General features: G+C 42.3%; 1 protein-coding gene across 8 annotated transcripts in view; it reads right to left on the bottom strand.

The window, feature by feature from the left end:
• Positions 1–23637, bottom strand: part of SORCS1 (sortilin related VPS10 domain containing receptor 1) — a 413218-nt gene that overhangs the window by 167416 nt on the left and 222165 nt on the right. For all 8 annotated transcript variants that reach the window (XM_083504744.1, XM_083504743.1, XM_083504746.1 and 5 more), the window contains exons 4-5: positions 14077–14235; positions 2199–2272 (exon numbers count right to left, since the gene is read on the bottom strand). In XM_083504744.1, the coding sequence (XP_083360870.1) occupies positions 2199–2272; positions 14077–14235 (233 nt within the window). The remainder of the gene's footprint in view (positions 1–2198; positions 2273–14076; positions 14236–23637) is intronic.

The following is a 23637-nucleotide window of genomic DNA, read 5'->3' as shown; positions in this document are numbered from 1 at the left end:
AACTGGGGGCAGGGAAAAACACGCATTGGAGAGCAAGGGATAAGTAACCTTCCACAATGCAGGAGTGAAAATGAACTTTCCATTTGCACCTGCAGTTTGTTCTTGGGTGTAATGTGTAGCTCTGCCCCTGAGATAAATATAAATCAAAATAGTTTTGTTCAATATAGCCATTTCTAATACATTGCAAATAGTTAGCATCAATAAGTATCATGGATCCTGTAAGTATTCTTTATCCCAATGTCAGAATTTCTAGCCTCACGAAGCAGGGTCATACGAAGTCGACCCCCACCCCCAACACAATCACTCTATTGGCCTCACATTCACTTCTGCATGTCATCCTCCATGTCTCAATGGATTCACGACTTCCTTGCATTGACCTCATGTCCATTTGCTTTCCCATCCATCTCTCTGTCTCTTCCCATTTACAGAATGCTCCTCCACTCACCGCATGAAAGATGACATTCAAGGTTTGTCATTTTTATAGCACTGAACCATCTGGACCACAAACTGTCTCCCCTCCCTGAATCCCTAAGCAAATGACTTCTTTTCTTGCTTACACAATCTGGCCTTATGGTTACTTTATCTTTTTCCCAAAGACTGAATCTTCCCATGAAATTTTCTGGAATAATCCGTTAACCACAAATTGTCTGAAAGTTCACATATAAAGAAAAATTGTGTTTCAAATGGGACATTTCAGTGAAGAGACCTCTAGCCAGTTCTTAATAATAACTATAGGCGAAATTCATATAATAGGTCGAAGTTAAAATCTCAGGGCACTATGTGGAATGGACTGTTACTTTTCTTCTTTTTTTATGAAGATATTGATTTCTACTGGAACTTGAAAACAATTTTCCAGTGAAACACACGTCCACACCATTTAAACAAGTATTTTCAGGAGGGGGGGAGGAACCCAGCAATAATATGACAATAGCTTCCATAACAGTAGTATTTTTCAGATTTCTCTACAGAAGCTTTGAGATGAACATGTATTCATAAACCAAAGTGCCAAAGGGATAATTAAATGAGGGCAATGGCTGGGTCAAAAGGCAGTTAAACTATACAGCTTGATATTCAAAAAAATATAGCTTTGATCTTACCATCTAGAGTATTACTAAGAAGTACCAAATGCTCTGAAGATACCTCTTATTCACTCTAAGAGTGCGGGGAATCTGATTTTAACAACTTGGAAGTAAGTTTATCCATTTAAAGTTTTGCCCTTCTGGCTTGCCAAAGGGGCTTTCTAAGCTAGCTATGTTCATCGCAAGAGCTTCTGAAAGACCCCATACAATTTATAGCAGGGATATAAGCAACTTAAAGAAATATTAGCTTGAATAATGGTATGGATTTTAATTGCTTAATTTATAGGTTAGATTTATCAATAAAGTCAGAGGGGGAAAGTGCATAGGAACAAACCATAATTTTAAAGGGACAGATGTTGTTGTAGAGGATGCCAACATGTCAGGTTCAATCATAGAAGAGATATACCTTCCTGTGTGGGAGAAAAAGAGGGTGTCTTTCCTAAGGTGTCGCCACCCAGCCTTGTTTCTCTCCCATCTTAGTACTTGTGCTACAGTAGCTACAAGCTAGCATGGAATGCTTTTGTGATCATGACAATGAATTATTCAAAAGCTCTGCATATATTGTCAGTTCAGTTCTAGCCATGTATACCAACCAGCAAGATTCAGTCTAGTGTAGTGAAAATGTGTCCAACTAGGGTTGGGGAGGGCTCAAATTCCCACTTAGCTATGTAGTTCACTGCCTGCATTGGGCTATCACAATCTTTCAGCCTAACCTATTTTACAGTGAGGTTGTGAAAACAAAATGGATGGATTCCACCCTGAATTCTTTGGAGGAAGTGAAAGATTAAATACAATAATAATTCACTCAGATGTAAAGTATTTTTGAGAGAATGGCCTACAAGTGTGCATTTGGTCATCAGAGGGCATGAAGGAAAATGGCTGTGGGACTTAAAAAAATGAATATTGGTATAAAGAGAACTACACAAATGTACAATACAATACAATACTGGAGACTAAATGTTATATTCATTTTTAAGAATATTTAAAGACCTTACCACAAGACCTCAAAACCCACAAATCAAACTGATCAAATTACCCTGCCAATCTTCAAAAAGATCAACCAACACTGAAGAGGTGGCTTTCTGGGAGGTGTGTGATATGAAATTGCTTGCCTCTTACCAGTAGAATCTGTTTGGTGTTACGTTTTCCTGGAGTAGTAGCCATCTTCTTCCAAATTCCACTGAACTGTATAACTAAAAAGAAGAAGAAGAAATCAAGAAAAAATGCAATCTATTATTCTTCTGCCAGTGACTTTGTTTAATTGTACACTGACAGTATGACAATAAATGTTGAATAGAGAGAAAATTACACCTCATCAGGTTAGTTTTGTGAGCCGTCTTCTTTTATCAAGTTTCCTCTCTACTTCATCAAGAGATCATACCACAGCTGAGGTTACTGTCACTCCTCAGTGGTTTCTCAGTTGTGACAGCTGATAATGACAGTACTGAATACTTTGCTGTCATAGCTGAGAAAACGCAGGCAGTGAGCGCAAGGCAGACAAAGGTGGAGATTAATCTCACTGAAGTGAATCCCAAACCTGTGAACTATATTAGACACTATTTATCCAGGGAATACCCTTGCTGTGCTTGCTTCTGTTTTTGAGAATGGATTCTGGGCTATGGCAGAAAGTGAGCTCATTTAACATGTTCTCTCTTGTCACATCTGCTAAGTATGTAACCCAAAGAAAAGAAATCTCAACATACGCTTCACCTGAAACGCAGAACACAGAAGAGGTGGTAGGCAATGCTAACAAACGTATAATCACTGCACTCTAATTGATAGTGTTGTCACAATGGCAAATCTACAACTTTGTCAGCTTCATAGGTGAAAAGTCTGGAGATCCTGGTCTTAGTTTGTATCTGGTAAAAGTGGCAGAAAATACAGGCTGGGAAGAAATACTTAAAACTTCTCATCATATTCATGAGAGTGCCTGGGAGAAACTAAGATGTTGCAAAAACATTTCCCTGAATATTGACCCATAAATAATAGAGGGTATTTCATCTTTCTAGTTGGATCAGGTTGACTGTGAACTACTATGGGATTTCAGGGGTTTTTTTGCTTCTCATTTGCTGGTTAGGAGATGAGAGGAAAATCTGATGCAATTAGGCAGGAAGAAGAGACTTATTTATTTCTAGACATTACCTTGTAAAAACAAACAATGAAAATAAGCTTGGCAGAGTAAAAGTGAAGTCTGGCAAACCAGCAGTGTTTGGGCACAGCCATGCCAACACCTAAAGTCCCTTTGACTTCAGTTTATTTAGTCAACTTATTTTATCTAACTGTTAAATCAGATATCAAATACAAAACAAAAAGACAAGACAAAACAATATGCTGGAAATAAAACATGTAAAAATATAGCAATGTTAGAACAAGCAGAATGTAGCTCTGGTTGTCTATCACAATCACCACCAAAAATAAAGCCACAAGATGGGTGCCTCCACAGGGCTGTGGAGATGATAGATTGACTGATTAGATTTGTAGATAATTTGCTATAATTTATGACTGTCGATTGTTTGCACCTAGACCTAGTAGTGGGGTAGGAGAGCTGAAAATAATGCCAATATATTTCACATCTGGCAATCTATGTGCCCCTTTGAATTCAGATAGTACATGGGTTGACAAGTCTAAAAAACCTGGGACAAAGGCAATGTATTTAGCATTAACTCTGAAAGTGTATACTTGATTCTGGCCAATCTAAGACTTCTAGAGCAAAATATACATCAGGAGGCTCTCTCTCTCATATACCCTCCAATATACAGATAAAACATACAGTAGCAACAGATTCCTTCCCCTTCTTTGGAGTACTTGCTGTGGGATGGATCTGATCTCATTCACACACACACACAGAGAGAGAGAGAGAGAGAGAGAGAGAGAGAGAGAGAGACAGACAGACAGACAGACAGACAGACCTAGATCTTCTTGAGGGAAAGTGTAAGTAACATTGAGAAAGCAAAGGTTAGCAATGGACATGTTTCTAGACCTCAGCTTGGCCATAGGACTTGTCTGCCAATTTCCTTGTGAGATTTTGGTAGGAGAGCTACCAACAAACATGACATTGATCACAAAATATAAACGCCACTCAAGCTAGGCATTTTTAAGCCTATAACTCACATAAATGGATTGACCATGAAACAAAATGTGGCATGTCAAATTATATCTAGTAAGTACTGAAGCATCACAAATATGGCTTGAACTAACAACCCAGGTAAATTAAGTGTAGTGTTCTCAATTGGGGGGCTTTGTCAAATGTTTGCTATGTGGGAAGTGCCATTATGGATTGGGAGAGAACAGGTGGACTGGAAGTAAGAAACAGTGATGTCAATCAGGCTTTTGTTCCATCAAAATGGACACTGACATCTTTTTTCCTTCCCATTCCATTCTATTGCTGCTTGATAGGCAGAAGTGCTGCTTTTTTGTTGCTGTTAGAAGCTTTTACTTAATACACCATATTTGCTTGTGTAAATCCTTCCTCCTCACACAATCTTTCCCCCCACCCAGAGCCTAAATATTGATAAATCCCCATTGTTGCATCAAACTGTATAATGTGCTTACCAGATGCTAAAGAACACTTACAATTTGGTGGAAAATATTTTTTTGGCAGACAGCAACATTTTGATATCATCATCAGTTTCTTTTCATTCTTGTCCAAGGACAGAAAATGAATTTCAGACCAAGCAGAAACTGAATAAAAAGTCAGGGTCATATCTCCCTGTTCCTTAGGGAATAGTCTTATTTCTTCATTTTCTACTCTCTTTCCTATATCATGGAGAAACTTGTATTTCAGATAGACATATGGCCTGGATTCTCCGTGACTGTAAATTGTGTCCCCACTTGGCATGCGGCACACTCTGCTCTCCATGAGCACTATAGACGACTATTATTTAACATTTACTATTCATGAGCTGTACAGAATGAAGACATGATGTGTTCTCTTCTGGGAAAGATATCGATCAAAGGATACAATCCTCCACCACATTTTATATATAATGAATTGGGGGGGGGTGAATAGGATCTGTATAAGATCTTGCATAGCCCCCATTCATTTCCATGGGATTTATGCATGATTTATTGGCACACTGTACTCAAAGTAAGGTGGGGAAGGGGAGGTCTAAAAAAGATGTACATTTTCTGTGCTGTGGAAGAAAAAAGTATAATGTACAGTCAAGTATAAATCTGGTCTATATGCCTATCTGCCTATATGCAACAGGTTACATAGGCCAAGAAGCAATTATGGGTACAGAATTCCTCAAATAGGAAGGGGTAGGATGTGCTTTTTGGTTTTTAGTAAACATATAGCATTCTGGGTTGTCCTAAGTCCTAGGGTTACTCTCAAGTAGGGCATATCCATGTTGACTTTGGGAAGGGGTTGTGCTTTTATCCCTTGCCCACACCATTGGGCCTTCTCCATGCAACAAGAATGTGTGCACACAGTTGTTTGCAGAGAAATTCACATGCACAACCACTTACTTGCATGCTGAGGTTGCACAAGTTTTCATGGAGGCCTCACATTCAAACAGGTGTTCATGCATCAAAATTTATCTGCAGACAACCACACACAACACACAGTTGTTGCAGTGAGAAAATCTGATAGTGGAGTTAAAGGCTAGAGATTCCACCTGTCTGGAATATTTCAGTTAAGTCAGTACCGTACTTAGGGCAGGACCATCCCAATGCTGTTAGATTCCAAACCCCATCGGTCATAGCCAGCATGACCAATGCACAAAAATAATGGGAGTTGTAGTCCAGGAACATCTGGAGATTTGCATGTTCCCCACTCCTGATTCAGCACAACTATCTAGAAGGAAGTTCATAGAAGTCAAGTTCCCCATTTCTTCCACCCTGTACAGCCCCCTGCGACCCTGCAAAGCTTATCCAGAGGGTATTGGGGAGTGTCTGTCTGATTCTGGGTGGTTCTGTCCTCCCACAGCGGTATTCCTGGGTACCATCCCACATTTTTAGGAGGGTCTCCTGGTTATCTGTAGAGGTTTTCTGGGGCAACCAGGTGGCTAATAGTGGGGGGAGTGAAGAGGAAATATCTGCCCATGAAATTCCTTCTGTACACATATCTAAGGATCCAAGAAATATTCTGTTATTACCTCCTCTTTCCTGACCTAATTGGCAGTTCTGCCAAACCAAACTTTGATACCTCCACAGTTGAAAGATTCATTAATGTATAAAATAAAATGAATGTAGGGGGAAATCCAAACACTTAAAATAGTACCAAGAAATTTGTCACACAGCACAGAAGCTATCAATATCTTTCCCTAGCTACCTAGGAACTTATTTATTTATTTCTCATGGAAACCACTGATATCAATAAAACCTTCAGATATCCATCTAGAGGAGAAACAGTAATTTAAAATGTACTAAGATTAACATCCCGGCAATTAGTTTTCCTGTGGTGTCCCTTTACAATCATCATTAAACATGTTCAGGGAAAAGTATCTTCAATCAATGCTCTTTTCTCACATGCTTCTCTTTTCTTAAATATAGTGGCAGTTTGATTCTTCTTTCTCAATGCATCTTCATCCTAAATGCTATGTATACAAGTACAAATTAAAAAGAACTTCATCAAGCACTACTTTTGCACCCAAATGTATATGAATCTCTGACTCTGGTATCAGCCCTACCATAAGCAACAGCAGCAGCCCCAAATACTCAAACTGCTGGGCTAGATCAGGTTATCTCATTTAACAGTGGTCAGTAAGAGAACCCTAGCAAATTGACAAGCATGATATACTGGAGATAACATCCCATGTTGTTTATCCCCATTATTCAATACTGAAAACTAAACAAGAAGACTGCATTGCAAGCTGTCATGGTTCTTATACATTGATAGATCTGTCCATTGATAGATCTTTCCCCAAGGATAAGAACCAGTTTACATACTATACCTGCTGCCACATGGAAAATGCATAAAATAGCACACTCACAAGCATATTTAATCAGAAGTAAGTCCCTACAGGGTTCAATGGATCCTACTCTCTAAGTAGGTGTAGGATTTCAGCCTTAATCACTTAGCCACAGAAGGATTGTCATCAAAACAAAACAAAACAAAACATGGTGAGCCATGCAATGGCTAGACAAGTGGTGGGACCAATTTTCTCCAGATCAACACAAATGATTTGTAGTAGCATAGAGGCAATTTTGTGGTAGTGGTGAGCCATTGAACATGACAGACATCTTATCACATGGAGCAGCTTTTCTACAGAGAAGTCATTACCAACTTAGCATCCTCTAGATGTAATGGACCACAATTTTTGATGGATGATTGGACCATCATACTTCCATTTACTATATAGTGGCCTTTTCCAACCCAGGCCTAGGGCCACAATTCTTGTCAGCCCTAGTCAGCATGGAACATCTGGAAGGCAAAGGGTTGGGAAAGGCTACTGTAGAGTAAATGGAAAAAGCAGCCAAGGGGCTATTACCAGGTTGGGCAGAATCTCTCAGAAAGCTTTTGGAAAGGTACTGGTAGCTCTGTCAAGAGGCCAAATGAGGCATTTGCCTCAGGCAGCATGTGAAGAGGGTGGCAAATTTGTTGCTTTGCTTGTTTGCCTTGCTGTCCCCTTCAACCACCCAGGTAGTGCCATCCACCTAGGTGTTTTTTATTTTTCATTTTTTTAAAAAATATTTTGTTGGAAGCTGCCCAGAGTGGCTGGGGAAACCCAGCCAGATGGGTGGGGTATAAATAATAAATTAATTTTAAGAAAATAAGTAGAAGTATATGGCACTCTGGAATCATTTCATGCTCTCCAGTATGAGCCTCACTTGCTCATCCCTTCTTGTTAAATGCTTTGCTACTGCTAACATGGCAACAATGCTGGCCACATCTCAGTCTCTGGCTCTCCTTCCCCACTGCCTCACTCAGGGCTGGGGGATCCTTCAGAGCAAAGCATTATGGGTAAGGTGGCCCAGAAAATTGCCTGTACTATCAGTTTTCTCACCATGGTTAGAAATCCTTTTTAAAATTAGTTAAAAACTTTAAAGTTACTAGAGTAACTTTTGACAAGTTTTTGTAATAATGAAAAAAAAGTTAGCCACTTCCTGGCCATCTTGCCCAGGATGCCTGCCCTTCCTCATAGTGTAAAAAGGGGGAGGGGGGCAGATGCTGAGATATGGCCAGCACTGCCTCTGTGTCAGCAACAGCAACACAGTTACCGTAAGTGGTAAGCCAGGGAGAGAGGACAAGGAAGGGCCAGAGATGCCCGCCTCAGGTAGCCCAATGTCTCATGTAACCACTGGACCACATTCCAAAGGATCCATCCAGCAGTTACTCAGAATGATGAAAGATAACATTCTGGGCCAGCTAGAATCAAGCTCTGCAGCAACTCCATTAAAATATATATGTTTCCCTTGTTCTATAACTAAATGTCCTCCAGAATTAAACGACTATATTTCTGACATTTTTTATTTCAGTTTTTCCTTTGGAATCTTGATAGATGTTTTAGACTTTTAGAGCCATCAGGCTATCTGCCTCGGTATCATCTGTTTGCCCCCCCCCCCCCGTTTATTAGGAGTTGTTCTTCTATTCCCTACCACTATCTAGTTTATTTTTTTCATTTATTTTAATATGTGTCCCAAAACATAATGTTTAGTGAGGTGTGTTAAGAAAACGACTGATGGATGCACTCTGAGGGCACACTTTATGACCTAGTTTGTACACTATAGTTTATGGGCAAATTAAAAGAAAAATGCATTCTATCAGTTGTACCTATTGCAGAAACTCATAAATGAAGGGCAAGGCAGCAAAAGACAAGGTATACATATATTTCTCACGGTTCAGTCTCAAGAAAAACAACAACACCTCACCAAGCTCTAAGACTATGTTTGCCAACTGTAAACTCAGTGACATAGAGGCAATTTCTCAGCTGGAATCATTTCCCCATCAAAGACTAGCAATGGGGAGACCATCTGGATCCAATACAAAATTAATAATAAAAAAGTGATTAATTTTGCAATAACAACAGCCAGATGGTTAGAATTAGTTGCAATTTCCAGGCCGGGTGGGGTGGGGTGGGGTGGGGACCTTCTTCAGACCATTCTCCCTCATGGGCAACCTCCCAGGGAGAACTGGCCAGCTGGGATGGGGGGGGAATTCTATTCCGTTCACATTTAAAGCCAAATTTACCAAATTTGCACTTTCCATAACAATATGAGAACTGAAAAATAGCCATCCATCAAAATCTGCACTTGTCTGTGATGCATATCAGGGGGACATGAAAATGAATCAATTAGTGAAAAGAAATAATGCATTATATTAAGGGAAATTAGAATCATAGAGTTGGAAGGGGTTCTGGAGGACATTTAGTCCAACCCCCTGCAACGCTGGAATCTCAACTAGATCATACAAGACTAATGGTCATACAGCCTCTGCTTAAAAACCTCTAATGAAGAAGAGTCCACCACCTGTCATGGGAGTCAGTTCCACTCTCAAACAACTCTTATTGTCAAAAAGTTCTTCCTGGTGTTTAATCAGAATCTCCTTTTGTGTAACTTGAACTCATTGGTTTGGGTCCTCCCTGCTTGAGCAAGAGAAAACAAGCTTGCTCCATGTGACAGCCCTTTAGATATGTGAAGATGGCTATCACATCTCCTCTCAGTCTCCTCTTTTCCAGGCTAAACATACTCAACTCCCTCAACCTTTCCTCATAAGGCTTGGTTTCCAGACACTTTTGGCATCTTGGTTGCCCTCCTTTGCACATGTTCCAGCTTGTCAATGTTCTTCTTAAATTGTGGTGCCCAGAACTGGACACAGTACTCCAGGTATAGTCTGACAGATATTTCTGTGCATGTATATTAAATCCAGAGCAGCCGACACCCATGTGAGCCATTTCCCATAGTCCTCAATGTACTACACGCATGTATGGGAACTTTCACGGCTTCACCTGAAAACCAGTGTGATGACCCCATACTGCATTTTCTGGGCATCTTCTTGCACATTAAAAATCCCAAGACAACATCCATTCATTAGCCTCACTTAGAAGATTAATTACAATGACCTACTTCTGTTTAATCTTGCTAGATTTCATGCAGTCAATTGCACATTGAGATTAATGTTATCTCCCCACAATGCCCAGTGCTTTGTTTGGACTATTACATTTTAAGTTATTTATTTCTTGATGGTTTCAGCAGATTGTACTGTATAGGGTTCAGTTTATGTTGCTCTCTACAGCTAAGAAGAATAACAATGTAGCATACATACCTGTTAACAGAAACTTGGAAAACTGAGATTGAAACAGTAATGAGGGACAGTTCTAATGGGCAACATTTACCCATCACATTAGCCAGACATTAAAAGGTTCTCACTATACTTGGAGAACTACTATTTGTTATTCCTCCCCCCCCCCTTTTGCATACCTTTCTCTCTGACAAACACCAGTTTACATAGGTGAGCAATTCCTCTGTCAACCTTGATTTATAAATGCATCTATTTTAAAGGTGCTTATTCCCACTCGGAAGCCTGATGGGTTCACAATGCGAACTTTGCCCATCATGGACAACTATCCAAGTACACTCTGTTTGTTCTCTGTCATAAGGGATGTTCATTGTTCAAGTTATAAAGCCTTGGACAATGTATATCATGGAAAACTAGTTTACATTTTAAATAGACACATAAATACAAGAGCTCAGGTGTTGAGGTAATGGATCTCTTAGAATGCAGTTAGTTCACCTGCTACACATAGGGGAAGGAAAGCAGAGAGATAATAAAATGAAGGTTTATCCTTTTAGGTGGAAGAACCCAGCTCGTCCAATGTATATCTGGACCAGGCCATAAACCAGATCTAGATGTAGAGATTGTATTCTTAGCTCAGGATGCCTGTGATCAGTGCCTTGAGCTGGACATCTAACAAACCAGTATTATTTCCCTTGAACAGGCACACCTGTCAATCATAGTGAGAGGAGCCAATGTTGCATAAGATTGTGCAAAAAATCCATTAATTTCTCTGTTTACTTGGCTTTTTAAAATTACACAATTCTCCTTGTTGAGAAATGATTTCCTAGGTTTGGTTTCTTAGAAGCATAATTACATTTCTTTGCCATTTTGTCAGACATCTTGTTTATTTTTGTGATTTTAAATGGCAACTTGGGAGTTAGGCAAAAGTACAAACAGTTGCCTCTTCTGAGGGAATAAAGTCCATCAACTTCCAAAACAATATGTGCAGTGTGGTTCTCCTGCAAGGGCAAACTTCATCATTTTGGGGTGGTTAAAATAGAAATCACTTAACCTTAACCTCCCCTTGTGTTTCGCTTGCAGTGAGTCTGAAAACAGGTGAAATGACAAACATTCCCCTTGGTAAATGGGCAATAATAGATTAGCAATGAGCAACACAACTGGGACCTTATTTGAGCTACAATAAAGCTTAGTTGACTGGAGAAAAAAAGTACCAGGCCTCAAGAGGGGAGGGGAGAGAAAACCTTAATTAAAAATCCATTTAATAATATTGGACAACAAGAATTTGAGATAATGGAATCACAGGTACCCAAAAACTGAAGAAAGAGGATGGACCTTAGAGCAAGAAAACTACAACAAAGAGGAGAAAAACAACTGGAAAGGGATACAAAACAACAGACAGGCACACATGCAGACGGAAGGGGTGGGGGGTGGGGACTCCGAGAAGCGTGTGTGCAAACTTGAAAGGAAAAAAAGAAAGAGAAAACAAAGGGAACCCAAAAAATAAATAATCAAAGTGGATGTTGCCTGTTGGAAAGAAGAAAGGAAACAGAATAAAAGGGAACAAATAAATCACATGGAAATCCCCAGAACTGAACAGAGGGAATGTGAAATGCCCCAGTACGAAAGGCCGGCAAAATAGCAACCAAATTAACACAAACCATGAAGAAAAGAAAAGAAAAAGAGTGGAATGAAAACACATTGATTGAAGTATTGATTTTAAATTGCTTGTTTGGAAACAGAAAGGGATTGGGAAGGATGCCAATAGTGCATTGGTCTTCTAAACATCCTTGTCTCCCAGGCAGATCTCACATGGCCATGTGATAACCAAATGTTTTATGCTTTATTAAACATCCCTCCCCCAGTTACGGTGTTTGAACTTCCCTGGTGGAAAAATTCACAGTGATTAAAATCTAGACCTGTCTGTCAAAATGAAAGATCTCTGCTATCTCTCCACCCACTCCCCACTGGAGCTCAGGGCAGTGCTTGAGTCAGCTAGCAAAGTTCTCATTTGCAAAGGGAAGCAAAGCATTAGCCTAGGTATGAAGTAGAAACTAAGTAGGACCAGGTTAGCTGAAAAACTAAGTATGAGACGCCTCAGGTTTAAATATCTTCAGGAAAAACCACCGTATTTTTCGCTCTATAAGACGCACCAGACCATATGGCGCACCTAGTTTTTGGAAGAGGAAAACAAGAAAAAACATATTCTGAATCCCAGAAACCAGGACAGCAAGCGAGATTGCTGCGCAGCGATCCGGCTGGCTGTCCTGGCTTATGGGATAGCCGCGCGCAGCCTCTCCTGGGCAAGGGGAGCCTTCACCCCCTGTCTGGGCAAGGGGAGCCTTCATCCCCTGTCTTCCCCAAGAGCCTCCCTTTAAAGAGCGTACAGAAGGGCAGCCTTTCTCCCTCCTCAGGGAAAAGCCCCCAAGAGCCGCACACATGCTCCACGCGGCTCTTTAAAGGGAGAGCAGAGGAGAGCCTCCCGCCTGCATTCGCTCCATAAGACGCACACATATTTCCCCTTCCTTTTTAGGAGGGGGAAAGTGTGTCTTATAGAGCGAAAAATGAGGTACTTTATCTGTCCCATCAATATGTGAGGCACATCTGACAGAAGCTCAAAAGAGAGCTTTCTTGGTGGCTGTTCCCAGGCTCTGGGACATCTTATCAAGGGAGGCCCAGCAAACTTCATCTCTGGTGACCTCCTGCCAACAGGCAACAACATTTTTATATAGGCAAGCCTTTGGCTCATAAACTGATTTGGAAGTGTGCTGAAATTGGTTTATAAAAACAAAATTATTTTTTGTGATACTTTACTTAACCCAACAACTTATTTTTATTAGTTTTTAAATGTCTTTTATTATATTGTTGCTAGCTCCATTGAGAACAATTTCAAAGAAAGACAGAACAACCAACCATGGGGGCAGCTTCTCTATGAGTGGTTCCATGTATAAATACCAAGGATAAGCACAGAGGTGACAATAAAAACCCAATGCTGAACTATAATGCACTACCATTGAATTCAGGCTAGTGTCAATATCTTGGATTACTGCTGCCATTATGCAGTCTTTGGAGTAAGTCATTGGAAGCCCTGACTTCCAAATTGGTTATGATGCCTTCCCTACCCCTTGCGCAACATGCACAGAGGGGATCAGGCCCTACTTTGTAAATTGCAATACAAACTAACTTAATCTTGCCCCTCCTGGTCTAAACCAGCACCTCCTGGATGTTCTGTAACCTTGGGTTGCACCAATGGTGACAGTGACCATCTGCTAACAAAGATTTCAGTCCATTTCCAGTAATGTGTCCATTTTGCATGTGTTCAATCATAATTCCACCCTGTTTCTTCATTAACTTGTGATTATTATTTTTAAAAAAGAATTATGAGTACAAATTTTAATATTTATTTTGTCACAAAACACACATGTAAATAATATTTTATCTATATGTAGCTTCTCCTAAAATATGCATTTTTGCTGTATTGGATTGTATTTTTAATGCATTGTATCTGATCTGTGCATTAGTCTAGGATGTGTAAATTAGGCCAGTACATTTGTGAACGAAACTAAATTCTCCTCTGTTCTTATGTACCACTAAAATGATTGGTTATTTTATAATTTGAGATTAACTACCACAATTTCACATACTTAGCACCTCAAATGTTAACCCCAGTCGCCATAAATATCTGCAAGACTATGCACAATGCTTCAGAATTCAGCCTGTGGACAAGGTTACAGAACATTTCCTTACATGACTTTCAACCCATGCCTGCGGGAAGTACCATGTCACTGACAAAAAACAACAACACCCCCTGCAGATACTAACCTTCTGATCCTGACTATAGGCCAGAATCCAATCCTCCTGTTTGGGATGGAAGAGCATGCTGTGGATGTAGAAGTTCAGACGGTATTTTTGATAGGTGGCGCCTTCATCAGAACTGATCAACAGGCTGCTCTCAATCTCGGGGTCAGTAAGCAACATAATCTGTAAGGATCAAGCAGAGGAATACTGGAGTTTAGGATGAGGATAGGTGAAGAAATAGCTAAAACCTCTAAAGCTCTAGGAATTTTTTTTTCTCTTCATGAAAGAGTATTCGTTTTAGTGAGCACCATGGCTGTGCAAAGCAGCACAAGCAAAGCAAACAAGCTGATACAAAACAAAGGTGACCTTCTCGAAGGCAAAGGGATTTTATAACTAAACATTCTACTTATCAGAACTTCTCCAAATACTTTTGTAATCTGGTCTACTCTAAGTTCTTCACTGCGTTCAGCATTGCTACATTACACTGCATTACAGCATTGTAATTTTGGTAGTGAATGTGATAGGACAGGTGTGCCCTATAACTGCATTTTGAGCAGGAGCTCAACAGTTTTGCATTACAGAAAACGCTGCTCAGTTTTTGTTTGGTTTCTACCGAACCCCCCTATTCTTTCCAAAAGTGGCATAGACTGAGTAAAATACTATGCCACTGAAAAAATGAAACTTTGAGGTCACTAATGTAGTGTTACTAATTTAGAGACTGAGCACTGTCAACTGGAAAAGCAAAGGTTAACTTCTCTTCCTCTGAGATTTCACTCATTCATTAACACATGAGCAGCACAAGAAAGAGAGGGCTGTCATCATGATGCCAAACACATTGCTCAAAACTCCATAATGAGGGTAAAAGTGAGAGCTTAGAAGTGTCTTAAAGTGGTAAATAAATAATTTAAAATATATATAGCAGAAATTGGAAACCCTGAATGCAGACATCAATGTTTTTTGGGCAATTTCATGGTAGTCCTACATACACTATCAATATGGATAGCTGCTTGCATTTCCAGAGTGATTCCTAGTAATATAGGCTACTGTGTCATCATCAACTACTTGACATGCCTACTGTCTTTCTCTACAACAAAACCGGTTACATTCTCAAATGCAGGAACTTTTTCACAGATCTGGACATCATTCTAAAACACCTGAGTCAACTTGCTAAGTGAAAAGTATTTCACTCTCAGCACTTGAAACCCTGGAACACAAACAAAAGTTTGTCCTCCTTCCAGTGGCGTAGCGTGGGTTGTCAGCACCCGGGGCAAGGCAAGTAATTTGCGCCCCCTAACCCATGAATTTGCACCCCTAACCCGTGGATTTGCGCCCCCTAACCCTAACCCCCAGATGTTGCGCCCGGTGCGGCCGGCCCCCCCTGCACCCCCCACGCTACGCCACTGCCTCCTTCACTGTGGAAGACTGCCATTATATTGTTTCTCGCCCTCCCCTGGCCAAGTGTTATTAATGTTTCCCAAATCTCACTCCTAACTCACAGAAATAAGACAGGATTCAGATTGGATCAAATGAATCACTTCAATGAGAAAGCTGTAACTGGTCGTTTTAAAATGGAGAGACTGGTTTGATCTGCAGGACTGACAGTCGGTATATAGAGGGCACTGGACTCTCACTCTTCTATGCAATGTCTCTCCAGAGCTGTGTATACATCAGGGTGCAAATGCACACAGTTTGCACATATCTGACCCATATGATTTTATGCTGGATTTCCCCTCCTCGCATTATCTGCAAATCAGGAAGATCCAAATTCAACAGGGCAAAAGCACAGGCAGCTGCTTGGATGAGGAGACCATGTGGATGATGTGAAAAAGCATGCACAGATGGGATATATAAAATCTACATTAAACTGCTGTGTACACCCCATGTCCTTTCTGTCTTTCATCCATGTTCCTCTTCTGTTTTCCTCTCTACTTTGAAACTGGTCATGTCAGCCCATCTCATCACTTAATTCTGCTTTCAGGAATCCGGATAAACAAATGATAAGTATTTTAATCTGACCGGTGTCATTTCATATAGCTAACAATACAAAGACATGGAGCAGAATCCACAGAGGTGAGATGCATACATGGGGCAGAAATGCACACGCAACCAGAACTGCAGCACTTCTTTCTGGCAAAGTGGCAACTGCCTTTCCAAATGAACAACAGATTGTCTCTTTGGCAGTGGGAGCTACTATGGCACCAACATAAAGCCTTGGCTATGCATGCTCTCTGCTCTCCTGCATGCAGATATCAGTTCTTTGGATTTTGGCCACAGTTCATTGTGCCAGTGCACATGCCTGCAAATAAGCGACGCACTGAAACAACTCTACATATCTGGCTTCTCTAGGCAGAAACAGTATGAATGGTGCACAAAAAGCTCCCTCAGCAAGATGCACCCATTGGCACGGATATTAAATAGACATATATCAGCATGACTTCTTGTTGGATGATATATCAGCAGTGCCAATATTCAAAAAATGAACAGACAGATGGTTGAGTAATTCCATTACCTAAAACAAAATTAAAACTGATGCATATTAGCTGTTCGCTCAGCCCACCCAACTAAGTAATTAGCATATTTGTCTGCCTATTTTACACTTTTTTTATAGGTATGCATGCATGGATATATGCATGTCCATGCAAAAGCAGGCACACATGTACAGGTATAAGTGTTATGAATATATTTATTGAGTGATGTGAATTTTCTATATTTAGTCTTCCATTTATACTATCTGATAGTGTCTCCATTCAGAATCTGTGGACTGGAAATTCTGTAGCAGGGGGCAAAAGCAAACTGTTCCAGATATCTAATCTGAATTGAAAGCCACCCACTATAGCAGTCAGAATGCTCATAGTATGGACATCTGTGAGACCTGGTGAAATCAGTTGAGGTATATAGATCATTGTATCATCATTACAGATCGTGGCAGAAACTTGCAGTCAAGTAAAAGCCACTGGGTCTTGTGATAACATAAAGGTAAAGGACCCCTGACAGTTAAGTCCAGTCACAGATGACTCAGGTTGCGGTGGTCATCTCACTTTACAGGCCGAGGGAGCCGGTGTTTGTCCACTTCCGCAGACAGTTTTTCTGGGTCATGTGGCCAGCATGACTAAGTCGCTTCTGGCGAACCAGAGCAACGCACGGAAATGCCATTTACCTTCCTACCGGAGCGGTACCTATTTACCGCGGGGATTGGTTTTGTTTGGGCATAATTGTTTTGGTTGTTTTGTTTTCTATTTGTAAATGGAGGTTAATATGAGGCTTGGGATTGCCACCGTGGTGGGGCGAGGGAGGTATGGCAGTGGGGGCAGATGTTATAGGCGAAGGGGATCGAGATATGGATATGCTCGTACCCCTTCCAATCTGCGCCCCATCCCGAGACACGAGGGTAGGGTGAGCAAGGATTACTCACCTCCTTCACTGGTGTTGTGCAATGCCAGGTCTATAGGCAACAAAACCGCTACCCTGCGAGATTTCTTTATCTCGCAGGGAGTTGACCTGGCTTGTGTGACGGAGACCTGGGTGCGCGAAGGGGTAACTGTTACCTTACGAGAGATGGCGCCCCCGGGTTTCTCCGTCCTCCACCAGTCACGGACTGTGGGCCGGGGGGGAGGGGTGGCAGTATTAATCCGGGAAGATTGTTCTTTCAGGGCTCTACCATCGCCATCGATCCCCGGCATTGAATGTGTTGGCCTAGTGTGGGGCTCCGAGGAGAGCTTGGCTGTCTGGCTGGTGTACCGGCCACCTAGCGCACCAGCAGCCACCCTGTCAGGCCTGCTGGAGGCGGTGGCCGGCTGGGCCTTGGAGTTCCCTAACCTATTGGTATTGGGAGACTTCAACTTCCACGCTGATGCCACTCCCTCCTCACAGGCTCTGGACCTGGTGTCTTCCATGGCGACACTAGGGCTCTCCCAGTTTGTTTCGGGCCCCACACATCAAGCAGGCCACACGCTGGATTTGATCTTTGGCGCCGGTATAGATGTGATCATGTCTCCTTCGATGAAGGTGCCATGGTCTGATCACTACGCTCTGAAAGCCAGGATTGACTTTCCACCCCCACCCTGCTTAGGTGGCGAGCCGATTTGGGCTCGCCCGCAGAGGCTGATGGACCCGGATAGATTCCGTCAAGCCTTGCGGGACCTTACTCCCCCTGGCGACTCATTGACTGAGCTTGTTGAGGGCTGGAATACCCAGCTCCTGGCAGCCATCGATGAGATCGCACCTAAGCGCCCTCTGCGACCCCGCAGAAACCGGGCTCCCTGGTTTACCGAGGAGCTTCGGAAAATGAAGCGGGACCTCAGACGGCTAGAGCGAGTATGGCGGGGTGCCCGTGACGGAGCCTCAAGAACATCTTATAGGGTTTTTATGAAAACCTATGAGATGGCAGTGAAGGCTGCTAAGAAGTCTTACTTCTCGGCCTCCATTGCATCCGCTAGCTCTCGCCCGGCACAATTATTTAGTATAATTCGGTCTTTAACGTCCCTTGAAGGACAGCCAAATTTAAATAACAATCTGACACACAGCTGTGAGGCATTTGCGAGCTTTTTTGCGGAGAAGGTCCTGATGCTCCGCCATGACCTCCCTGCCAATTTGGATACAATAAAGGAACTGGAGGCCCCTCGACTGTCCTCGGGTCCAGTATTGGACCACTTTGACCGGATATCTCCAGCCGATGTGGACAGATTCCTCCAAGCTGGAAAGCCCACCACCTGTCCTCTTGACCCGTGCCCGTCATGGCTGATTAGAGCGTGTCCAGACGAGGTGCGGGGCCCCCTGGGGGATATCATCAACTTGTCCCTTGGCACCGGGATATTCCCAGGGGAACTGAAGGAGGCGGTGGTGCGTCCGCTCTTAAAGAAAACATCATTAGATCCCTCAGATCTATCCAATTACCGCCCGGTCTCGAATCTTCCATTCCTGGGTAAGGTGATTGAGAGAGCAGTTGCTGAACAGCTTGGTAGGTTTCTGGATGAAACATCTGCTCTAGACCCATTCCAGTCCGGCTTCCGCGCTGGTCATGGGACCGAGACGGCTCTGGTCGCCCTAACAGATGATCTCCGCAGGCAGCTGGATCGAGGCGGGTCAGGGCTGCTGATTCTTCTAGATCTGTCAGCAGCCTTTGACATGGTCGATCACGAACTCCTGGACCACCGCCTTGCCGACGTGGGGATCCAGGGCACAGTCCTTCAATGGCTGCGCTCGTTTCTCTCTGGTCGGGGACAGAGGGTGGCGCTTGGGGGGGAATTGTCATCACGCCACTCCTTGGTGTGTGGAGTGCCTCAGGGTGCAATTCTCTCCCCGATGCTTTTTAACATCTTTATGCGCCCCCTCGCCCAGCTTGTCCGGAGTTTTGGGCTGGGTTGCCATCAGTATGCTGATGACACCCAACTCTATCTGTTGATGGATGGCCATCCTGACTCGGCCCCAGACACGCTGACCAGATGTCTGGAAGCGGTGGCTGGATGGTTACGTGGGAGCCGGTTGAAGTTAAATCCTTCGAAGACAGAGGTCCTCTGGCTGGGGCGGGACGATATGGGATCGAGGGGGCAACTCCCATCTCTTGCGGGGGTGCAATTAGTGCCAGCACCGTCCGTTAAGAGTTTGGGTGTAATCTTCGATACCTCCCTCTCTATGGAGTCGCAGATTACAGCCATAACAAAGGCGGCATTTTTTCATCTCCGCCAAGCTAAGCAGTTGGCCCCTTATCTCTCTCGTCCTGACCTAGCCACTGTGATCCATGCGACGGTCACCTCCAGACTGGATTATTGTAACTCGCTCTACGTGGGGCTGCCCTTGAGACTGACCCAGAAACTCCAGCGGGTGCAGAATGCCGCGGCGAGACTCCTTATGGGGTCTTCGCTGCGAGAGCACATTCATCCGGTATTATACCAGCTGCACTGGCTCCCGGTGGAGTACAGGATCAGGTTTAAGGTGCTGGTTTTAACCTTTAAAGCCCTATACGGCCTAGGACCCTCGTACCTACGGGACCGCCTCTCCTGGTATGCCCCACAGAGAAACCTACGGTCGGCAAATAATAACATCCTCAAGGTCCCAGGCCTCAGAGAGGTTAGGCTGGCCTCAACTAGAGCCAGGGCCTTCTCGGCTGCGGCTCCAAACTGGTGGAATGCTCTGTCACAAGAGACTAGGGCCCTGCGGGACCTGACATCTTTCCGCAGGGCCTGCAAGACAGAGTTGTTCCGCCAGGCTTTTGGTCAGGGCGCAGCCTGACTCCCTCCTCTGGCAACCTGCACAGAATTTTGTTTAATCGGTTGCCATCAATTTGATTTTAACTAATTTTTATAATGAAATATTTTTAGAATGTGTTATTATTTGATTGTTTATTTGATTGTTGTTAGCCGCCCTGAGCCCGGCTTTGGCTGGGGAGGGCGGGATATAAATAAAAATTTATTATTATTATTATTATTATTATCCACTTGCACTTTGACGTGCTTTCAGACTGCTAGGTTGGCAGGAGCTGGGACCGAGCAATGGGAACTCACCCCGTCATGACCGGCAAGCCCAAGGCTCAGTGGTTTACACCACAGCGTCACCCATGTCCTGTGATAACATAATGACTAACAAATAAGGATGGCATAAACTTTTGTGGACTTGTATCTGCTTCATCAAATGCATGAAGTGGTGTGCAAAGTTTGATGGTTATGCACATGTTTGTGAAGGGAAAATAGTTGTCAGTGGTGAGTTCAGAGGAAAGTGAAGTGTAAAAGCTGAGGACCGTACTGGTTACATTAAAGTTTTACTATATACAAAGTCATTCATGATGTTTGTAACAACACAAACCATTCTCAGCCATTGAGGATGCTTCAGGTACCCTTATTTATTTGTGACAATCCTCCTACTGTTTGCAGTAGACAAGAACATGGGGGTGGGTGAGAGAAGAACCATGCACACCCCTTGTCAGAAAGAATGCTTAAAATAGAGCCCATAAAAAATGGAATTTAGCAAGATTTAGGACTCATCCAGACTTTTGTGTTGTGTTTCTAGGCGCAAGTCTGTGTCCAAGCAGGGGGTTTTCTATCCTCTGCTTTCCCTGGGGGGAAATTCCACATTTTACTTTTGAATTGGAGCAAACAACATTTGGGTTTCTTTGAGGTTTTTTAAAATACAAAAGTTAATATTTTGAACTTGCACCTCCTGACTTATGAGAATCATCCCCTTCTAAAGGAGGCACTAAAAGGAAGTCTGCATGAGCCTTAAATAGACCAGACTTCAGAAATCTAGTAAAGATGTCAAAACCTCCTGTAAGTAAAAGAAAAATAGGGAACAGGAAAGGTTGGGAGGGTGTTTTATTTATGTATAAGATTTCTTAGTGGCACTTTGCCATAAGGTCCCTGGGTCAGTTATGCTATTATATACAGTCATTAAAAACAGATAAAATTGTTAAAATTATAAAGCAAGTAAAACTGTTTAAAATGGTCCTACCAAGCACAAGATCATAGCTGTCACATTCCAAGGTAAAGGAATGCATCTTCAATATACAGCAAAGCTATACTAAGAGGATGCTAGATGCACATCTGGGGGAAGAGGTGTTTAAGTGTTGTTGACAGAGAAAGGCCTCTCTTTCTTCAGAAATATTTGCAGGAAAATTTATAACAAGTCATATGATTAGTTAACTAATATATTTAATATCCCTGCCACAAATTCAGGGGAAGGGACGGAATACATGGACTATATTTCTTTTCTAATTCAATCATATGCAATCCTGTATGCAGGAAGGCTGAAAATACTGAAAGACTATGGTAAAAACAGTGTTTTCTTTCTGGGGGGATGCAGGGGAACACATACCCCTAAAAATTTGTGAATCTAAGTTTGGTCTCATTGAGGGGCAGTATTTCAAAATCAGTAGGAAAATGAGAGTACCCCTAAATGGTTTTTAAAGAAAAAAGCACTGGGTAAAAACAAACAGAAACAAAAAGGGGTAAATATTTTACTTGAACAATGCAAATTACTCTATCAGACATTTTGCTCTGGCTTTTGCCACATTTGCTGGATACTGGCTGAGAAAGTAATTTCTGAATAATATGCTGCGCTGCTAATTGATAGTAAGCACTTCCCAAAGAGAGTATAAAGCAACATGAGTGACATCTGTCACTTTGTTAATGATCTAGTTTTATGTGCAGCCATGCTGTAATTGATGAAGCAAATGATGGAAAGTTTGGGGGTTTTTTCCTTTGTTATTATGTTTGGAAATTCTCTTTATTGTGATAATTTGTGGCTATATTTCTATGCATGCTTGAGTTGCAAACCAATGGGTACTTTCCTCAGAATTACTGTACCTGAACACAGAACAGTATATTCAACTGTGAGTATACGCTATATTTTTGTGCTTTTCATTTTCTCATCTAAGTTTGCACAGGATAGCAGCTCAAAAACTGGGCTTGCATGTACAGCATGGAAGTCTCCAGTTAAAGACGCATTTCAAAAGGAACATCTGTTCAAAAGGAACAGACCAAACAGGAAGGGAGGAGTACGTAGCAGCATTATACAGGTATATAAAAGGTGTGTGCAGTTGTGAAAAGATCCGTGACTCAGAGCATGGAAGGCAGATTGAGAGTATGGGTAAAATTGGTAGGAGACGGAAACAGTGACCTTGCTGTGGGTGTCTGCTATAGACCTCCAAGCCAGACTGAAGACTTGAGTGCTGCCTTCTTACAGCAGATTACCAAACATTGAAAAAGGAGATAGCTAGTAGTCATGGGAGACTTCAGCTACCTCCAGGGCCTGATGAGCTGCACCTAAAGGTACTAAAGAACTTAGTGGATGTTTGACAAAGGAAGTCTCACTGAAATAAATAAGGCTTAGGCTGGGGGGTAGATACAGAGCTGTTTTCCAAACTTGGGTTGCCAGTTGTTTTTGGACTACATTTCCCATCATCCCTGACCACTGGTCTTGCTAGCTAGGGATGATGGGAGTTGTAGTCCCAAAACAGCTGGAAACAGTGATATAGTGGAATCTAATATAGCTTGCATATGTGCTTTTCCTTTACAGAATTAGTGCATTCTTTTCTGAGTTCTGGGACCCTTTCCCATTGCTTCACAATGGAAAGGAATCCCCAAGTGCATTTGGGGCACAGCTATGGTGAGAAGAAAAACCATGGGACATATTACAAGTGTATAACTAGGTGGAATGGGATCTTTTTAAGAACAAGGGCATTTGAGAAGAATATTGTGAGAGAACATGTTATAATGAGCCATATAAGTCTATGAACTAGTCTCCCAGAGGATGTGGATATACGATTCAGTGTTTATGAGGCTTAATAAAAATAAATGGAGTAGAAATTCCTGCAGCTACAGATCTCCCTGTCTGTGTAAATCCCTCATTCCCCATGGGTTAAAACCTACTCAGCAGCTGTCTTGCCATCAGTTCACCCATCCTCACAATGTTCTACAGATAATGAACTCTGTGTCACCCTGGGCAAATCTCTTGTTAATAATCTTGGCACCATCCGTGCATACTCCAGCCAGGTCCAGCCATTTTTATGTTCACTTTGTAATGTAGTAAGTGATGCATCCAGACCTTGCTGCAAGGAAGGCTGCACTGGTACAAGAAGCACTTAACCTCTTAGTA

The sequence above is a fragment of the Podarcis liolepis genome (assembly GCF_965112155.1).
Source record: "Podarcis liolepis genome assembly, chromosome: 5".
Taxonomy (NCBI): domain Eukaryota; kingdom Metazoa; phylum Chordata; class Lepidosauria; order Squamata; family Lacertidae; genus Podarcis; species Podarcis liolepis.
Note: the sequence above shows the minus strand (reverse complement) of the source record. Positions and strands in the feature narration are given on the sequence as shown.